At 35.0% G+C, this 7,958-nt stretch overlaps 1 protein-coding gene across 3 annotated transcripts in view; it reads right to left on the bottom strand.

The window, feature by feature from the left end:
* Positions 1–2,643: 2,643 nt before the first annotated feature.
* DECR1 (2,4-dienoyl-CoA reductase 1) overlaps positions 2,644–7,958 on the bottom strand; it is a 56,259-nt gene continuing 50,944 nt past the window's right edge. For 2 of the 3 annotated variants that reach the window (XM_024755876.1, XM_024755878.1), the window contains exons 8-10: positions 5,203–5,349; positions 4,666–4,741; positions 2,644–4,576 (exon numbers count right to left, since the gene is read on the bottom strand). In XM_024755876.1, the coding sequence (XP_024611644.1) occupies positions 4,488–4,576; positions 4,666–4,741; positions 5,203–5,349 (312 nt within the window). In that variant the 3' untranslated portion in view covers positions 2,644–4,487. The remainder of the gene's footprint in view (positions 4,577–4,665; positions 4,742–5,202; positions 5,350–7,958) is intronic. The other variant, XM_024755877.1, reaches the window with a different exon arrangement.

Below are 7,958 nucleotides of genomic sequence, written 5' to 3'. Positions count from 1 at the left end.
TATTGATGAGGATGTGGCACAATGGAAATTTTTACACACTGCTTGATGGGAGGTTGTGAAGACTTCGAAAAGCCATTTGGCGGTATCTACTAAATTTGAACATATGCACACTTCACAATCCCGCAATTTCACTTCTATGTTTTATCTTCACCAAAAAAAAAAAAAAAATGCTCACAGCAGCGTTGTATTTGACATAGCCCAAACTAGAAACAACCCAATGTCCAACAATAGCAGAACAAATAAATTGTGGTATATTCATACAGTGGAATGTTATGTAACAATGAGAATGCATAAGCAAGTAAGCCAGCAATAGAAGAATACGTGTTGTGTAATTCTACTTATATAAACTTCAAAAGCAGCTTAGCTTAGAGGTTACAAGTCAAGATAGTGGTTAGTTTTAGGGAGAGAAATGGAGTCATGATGGGGGACATAAGCGAGGCTTCTGGATTCCTGGTGATATTTTGTTTCTCACCTGGTTAGCGGTTATAAAAGCATATTCACTTTGTGAAAATTCATGATTTGAGTACTTTTAGAAATCATAGGTCACTTAAAAGTTTTTAAAAATTAATGGTGTGCAAATAGGGATATAGGGAAGCCTCTCTGAAGAAGCCAGCCATATAAAGATAAGGAAAAGTACATTCATAGGACAAATAAGCAGCCAGTGCAAAGGCCCTAGGTTGAACAATCCTAAGGAACAGAAAGAAAGCTGCTGTGACAGAGCCTGTGTGAGGGGAGAGTGTGTACAAGGTAGAGCAGGCAAGATCACCTATGCTAGTGTTAAGGGGCTGAGATTTTATACTAAGCGCCATTTTTCTGTCTCCAAATCCAAGGATTTTACTGTACAGTTGAGAAATGTAAGACCTTAGAAGAAAATTAAAGGGATTGAAGTTGAGAATGAATTTATGAAAGTCTAATAAATATTTTTATGCTTAATTACAACAAAATAAAATTGATCAAGAACCCTCCCCCAAAAAAATTAATGGGCTTTTTTCCTTTGAAGAAGGATTTTGCAATAGAACTATATCTCATAAAGACCCTATTATTGTCTCTTGGTTTAAATTATGATCCCAAGAAACTGGTCCAGTTGATGAGACATGAGCTTGACTAATTATGTGACCCTGGCCAAGTCACAACTTCCTTGAGCCTCAGTTCCCTTAACTATAAAATGAAGGGGTTGAGAGTACTATCTTCTAAGACTTTTCCAGCTCTAAAATTCTATTATTGAAAGACACTTAAATTCTCACTGCTTTAGTTTTCCTCAAGAAAAAAGTAACAATAGCTGTTACTCCTTACCTGAAACATTTCCTGGGGATGTCTTCATACATTAATTCTAAGATGAGTGATATTGTTACCAATAATCCTCACTTTAATTTTCTGAGTATTAACTCTTCTGTTAACGCATTAGAAGCAGGACTCTTAGAGAAGTTACTAAGTAGTGTGAAAAAGTAATAATTCTTACGGTAAAACATTGATATGGTTACAGCCCAAAGGTGTTGTGTCATAAAATATAGTGACTATCCATCAATAATGTTTGTTTCTCTTTCAGACTTCCTAAGAAATTTTTCTTAGGAAGAAATTTCAGTCAAATGATATTACCATGATCTCTTTTCTGGTCCTCCCTGCCATGCCTGCAAGCTTTGCTTCTTCATTCATCGTTTGTAATAACATACAATAATGAAGCAAACTCTAAGAGATGATCAACGGAAGAAAAATTTGTGTACAAACTCAGACAAGTCAAAATTTTTATGATACCCCATTAAGAGGTAAAAAGACAAACAGGACATTCATTAAGTATAGAAAAGTATTATCACTAATGATTAAATAAATACATGTTTGAAGGAGCTATCAATTTTTACTTATGAAATTGGCAAATAGTTTGAAAGTGAAACTACCCCATGTTGGTAGGTATTTGTTGAAATTGGCACTAGCACACATAGCTCAGGGTTTTTTAAACCCATACAAATCTCAGGAATAGCAATTTGGAAATGTGTATCAGGAGTCTTTAAAAGCTTCATAACTTTGACTAATAATATTACTTCCAGGAATCTATCAGGAGAAAAAATTCCAAACTCTAAAAATGTTTTATGCATAAAAATATTCATCACAGTTTTATATACTATACCAAAAAAATTTTTTAACTAATTCTAAGAATAAAAAATCAAAGTATGATACATAAAACAATGAAATATAAAAAAATCTTTTATTTATGAGAAACAGGATCTGACATCATATAATCTCAACTGTTAAAATGAAGTAGGTTAAAAAGAAGTAGGGAAGTTGAGAAAACATTGAGGAAAAAGCAATATTAATAAAGTTATAAAAATGTAAACACTGAATATAAATTTAACCAAAAATAGGGATATGGTTATATTTGTAGAATTAGTGGATGGGGAAGAATGTATATTCCAGAAAAAAAACCCAAAAATACAAAGCAAAAAACTGGTTAAAAGAGCTGAAGATAGTTACATGGGAAGATAGCTTTGGAGCAGAGATTGCAGTAGTACTCTTCCCTATATAAATTATATAAACAAATTAGTTTCATAAAAAATAAAAATTAAATGAAAAAAGGCAAAAGGTTGAAAATAAATATACCAAAGTATTAATAGAAGTTTTCTTTAGGAAGTTAGTTTTTAAATTTTTTATTCTTTTGTATTCTCACATTTTCTATGATAATCATGTCTTAAAAATCAAAGAGTAGAAAAACAGGAGGGTCTTGTCTTTCATTTGTGTGCTTTATGTTTACATGGTGTTTTTAATTGTTTCATCTCACTTAATCCTCATAACAACCCTGTGAAGCAGATATTATAATCCTGAATTTTATCATGAAGAAAATAAGAAGTGATGAAACTTACAAAAGGTAATTTATATAACTACTGGCACTTTTTATTCCTACACCACAGAAGTATTGATAATTTAAAAATAAAGAAGAAAGATGTAGATAGAAGAGAGGAAAACTATGGTTAGTGTTAAAGGTAAAATGGAGACTGGGTATGGTACCCCAGTGAAAGGCAAAATTATTGGAAATGTCAAGGCCACTCATTCTAAACCATTTATGTACACAATTTAATGTAACTTATGCACAAAATTAACTGTCAATGTAATAAGGATTTGCATATCAGGCTTACAGCATATAAATTCAAACAGGAAAACTAGATTCCTTTTCAGATCTATTCAGAGGGGGTAAGATAGAAGCTGGTCCCCTCTCTTGGTAATTCAGGCAATTGGGAAAGTCAGTCTAGTGAGCATGTAATGAATGATTCCTATGAAAGCAAAATACTTTTTTTAATATAAAATCAAAATTATAGCTATATACACTTGAGACTGTGGTTTTCTTATTATTTGATTCTTAGGATGACAAATTAGTCAAACCAAATATGGAATGAAATGAAATTATACATAAAAATATTTTATGAGCTTTGTTCATCTTCTCTACATGAGAATATATACTTTATCTTTTTTAGCACTTCCTATTCCAGTATCCTTTATTTTTTTATAACAATAATTTATTTTAAAAAAATTTTTTTTTCTATTCTTTTTCAAAGTCTTTTCCCATTTAGGTTATTACAGAATATTGAGCAGAGCTTCCTGTGCTATACAGAAGGTCCCTTCTGGCTATCTATCCTAAATATCACAATGTGTACATGTCAATCTGAAACTCCCAGTCTATCCCTCCCCACCTCCCCACCCCCTGGTGACCATAAATTCATAGAGAATATATACTTTAAAAGCTGAGATGGAATGCTGTCTCCTAGGTGTCACTTTCTCTAAACTCTGGAGACAGATTGAATTACTTCCCCCTCCACACTTTAACATTGCTGGAATATTTATCACAATGAATCATAAATAATTATTTACAGGTCTATCTATCCTGCTAGATAATGAGTTTTAAGAGGGCAAAGGCTGTAGATTATTCATGTTTTATTCTCAGTACCAAATAAAATGTCTGGCTACAAAATAGGTCCTGGCAAGAACTTATTTGAATTAATACTGAGCTATCCAAAGAAGACAATTCATAAGTCCAATGAAAAGGAAATACACTGAAAAGACAGAGTCCATTAGATTTACTGTAAATCCTCTACTTTCTTTTAGGCACCATCACCAAAGACATAGTTTTGTTTTTTTTTTTTTTGTTTGTTTTATCTGGTGTTTTTATTTTTTTATTTTTTTTTTTAAGACATAGTTTTAATATATAATTCAAATACTACTTTCACCAGTAAGTTTCTCCTGATTTTTCCAGGTTACAAATATCTGTTCCTTTCTCTGCACTTCCAGTCTCATTTCACCTCTATCAAAAGCCTTCACTCACTTTCCTCTTTTTATTTTTAAAAAATTCTTTAAAGGGACAACAGCCCATCTTATTTATCTTTTAATATACAAGATCTACCTACCATTGGCCTAGCACATAATACACGCTCAATGTTTGCTAAGTAACAATTTATTAGACTTGAAAATATTCAAAAGATTATAGACAGTTTGTATAATTTCCATTATAACCAAGATGAAGCCCAGAGTAGTCTTAGGAGCCTTTCGTGTTCCTGATGAGTCCTTCTATTGTGTCCCACTGCTCCCTGGTGACCTACCACAAAAAGAAAAAGTCAATTTAATGAGGTTCTTGTGTGTTTTTAAAGCTTAGTATCCTCACTGCCAATATTATATTATACTCACAAAATGGCATTACCTTCCTCAGACTGTTGAATTCCCCTGAAATAAGTACTTCCTCACCACCATCAAATCTAATTACCTGAAAAATAATAATAAAAGCTGTGAAACTAACTTCTTTTAAAAAGTTTCTGAACCATTAGCCATTTCTCCCTCCTAACTGGATAGAATATCTCCTTGGCACTTTCAATCAAAGCCTAAATTTTAAGGACAAAACTGATGATTAAACCTAAACTGATTTACTCTCTTTAAAATCCTCTCTCCATCATTTCTACAATTTCAAATTATACCCAATCTTAAAGTTCATCTTAGAGGCATGTCTACCAGAGTGATTTACATTTAATAAAATTAATTTATCAATGAATCAACTCCATAAGCTAAACAACATATATTAATATTTCTATATTATAAATAATATACTAAATACAGCTAATTAAATACTTTAAATCATATTTACATTCAACATCGTCAGGATTGGTTCTACAATCCACCTCCCCACGCCAAATCCACCTCCCAAAAAAGCTGAGAGACAACAATGCTTACAGCTCCATTAATCCAAGAAGCATAATCACTACAAAGGAAAGCAGCAAGATTTGCAAGTTCTTCCACAGTTCCTAGCCGACCACAGGGAATTCTGTCAATCACTTCTTTTTCAAAAGCTCCAGTTGGATCAAGACGGCTAAAAGCACCCTTAGGAATTAAGAAAATAATTAGGTTGCTTTTTTTTTTTTTTTAATACAACCTCTTTCCTATTTAAGAAACAAATTTGCAGTAAATGGAATGTTACTATGGCAACCTGTTCATACCTTAGTACTTGTAAGCAACAGAGAGTTTTGCCAAATTCTTCCATATTCATTTTACCCAATATTGACCTTTAAAAAACCACTAGAAAGGACAGAAGGAAAAAGGAAAACCAGATTGGAGGGACTCCATGATTCTTCTCCAAGGTATTTCTAAATGGGCTTAGGAGAATAGCATGCTTCATTTCCAGAATGTTTCTGCAGTGATTCAGCCATGTAGAGGACAGGCTCTTAGTGCTCCAGCCAGGAGTAAGGGCTGTGCCACTGAGGTGGGAGAGCCACATTCAGGACACTGGTACACAAGACACCTCCTAGCTCCATGTAATATCAAACGGCAAAAATCTCCCACAGATCTCCATCTCAACGCCATGACCCAGCTCCACTCAACGACCGGCAAGCTACAGTGCTGGACACCCCATTCCAAACAACTAGCAAGACAGTAACAGAGCCCCATCCATTAGCACAGAGGCTGCCGAAAATCATAAGGCCACAGACACCCCAAAACACACCAACAGACGTGGACCTGCCCACCAGAAAGACAAGATCCAGCCTCATCCACCAAAACACAGGCACTAGTCCCATCCACCAGGAAGCCTACACAACCCACTGAACCAACCATAGCCACTGAGGACAGACACCAAAAACAACTGAAACTAAGAAAATTACACTGATGAAAGAAATTAAAGATGATACACATAGATGGAGAGATATACCATGTTCTTCGATTGGAAGAATCAACAATGTGAAAATGGTTCTACTACCCAAAGCAATCTACAGATTCAATGCAATCCCTATCAAACTACCAATGGTATTTTTCACAGAACTAGAACAAAAAATTTCACAATTTTCATGGAAACATGAAAGACCCCAAATAGCCAAAGCAATCTTGAGAAATAAAAATGGAGCTAGAGGAATCAGGCTCCCTGATTTCAGACTATACTACAAAGCTACAGTAATCAAGACAGCATGGTACTGGCACAAAAACAGAATGGAGCAGGATAGAAAGCCCAGAGATAAACACCATACACAAAAATAAACTCTAAATGGATGAAAGACCTAAATGTAAGGCCAGACACCATCATATTTAGAGGAAAACATGGGCAGAACACTCTATGACATAAATCACAGCAAGATCCTTTTTGACCCACCTCCTAGAGAAATGGAAATAAAAACAAAAATAAACAAATGGGACCTAATGAAACTTAAAAGCTTTTGCACAGCAAGGAAACCATGAACAAGATGAAAAGACAACCCTCAGAATGGGAGAAAATATTTGCAAATGAAGCAACTGACAAATGATTAATCTCCAAAACATACAAGCGACTTATGCAGCTCAATATCAAAAAAAGAAATAACCCAATCCAAAAAATGGGCAGAAGACCTAAATAGACATTTCTCCAAAGAAGATATGCAGATTGCCAACAAACACAAGAAAGAATGCTCAACATCATTAATCATTAGAGAAATACCAATCAAAACTACAATGAGATATCATCTCACACCAGTCAGAATGGCCATTATCAAAAAATCTACAAACAGGGCTCCCCTGGTGGTGCAGTGGTTGAGAATCTGCCTGCTAATGCAGGGGACACGGGTTTGAGCCCTGGTCTGGGAGGATCCAACATGCCGCAGAGTAACTAGGCCTGTGAGCCAGAACTACTGAGCCTGTGCATCTGGAGCCTGTGCTCCACAACAAGAGAGGCCGTTATATTGAGAGGCTCACACTCCACGATGAAGAGTGGCCCCCTCTTGCCACAACTAAAGAAAGCCCTCGTGCAGAAATGAAGACCCAACACAGCAAAAATAAATTAATTAATTAAGTCCTACCCCCAACATCTTAAAAAAAAAATGGGAAGCATCTTTAAACTCTCCTTAAAAAAAAAAAATCTACAAACAATAAATGCTGGAGAGAGTGTGGAGAAAAGGGAACCCTCTTGCACTGTTGGTGGGAATGTAAATTGATACAGCCACTATGGAGAACAGTATGGAGGTTCCTTAATAAACTAAAAATAGAACTACCATATGACCCAGCAATCCCACTACTGGGCATATACCCTGAGAAAACCGTAATTCGAAAAGAGTCATGTAGCAAAATGTTCATTGCAGCTCTATTTACAATAGCCAGGGCATGGAAGCAACCTAAGTGTCCATCAACTGATGAATGGATAAAGAAGATGTGGCACATATATACAATGGAATACTACTCAGCCATAAAAAGGAACGAAACTGAGTTATTAGTAGTGAGGTGGATGGACCTAGAGTTTGACATACAGAGTGAAGTAAGTCAGAAAGAGAAAAACAAATACCTCATGCTAACACATATATATGGAATCAAAAGAAAAAATGGTCTGAAGAACCTAGGGACAAGATGGGAATAAAGATGCAGACCTACTAGAGAATGGACTTGAGGATACAGGGAGGGGGACGGGTAAGCTGGGACAAAGTGAGAGAGTGGCATGGACATATATACACTACCAAACGTAAAATAGATAGCTAGTG

Source organism: Neophocaena asiaeorientalis, unplaced genomic scaffold (genome assembly GCF_003031525.2).
Source record: "Neophocaena asiaeorientalis asiaeorientalis breed wild unplaced genomic scaffold, Neophocaena_asiaeorientalis_V1.1 scaffold728, whole genome shotgun sequence".
Classification (NCBI taxonomy): domain Eukaryota; kingdom Metazoa; phylum Chordata; class Mammalia; order Artiodactyla; family Phocoenidae; genus Neophocaena; species Neophocaena asiaeorientalis.
This window is presented reverse-complemented; position numbering and strand designations above follow the sequence as displayed.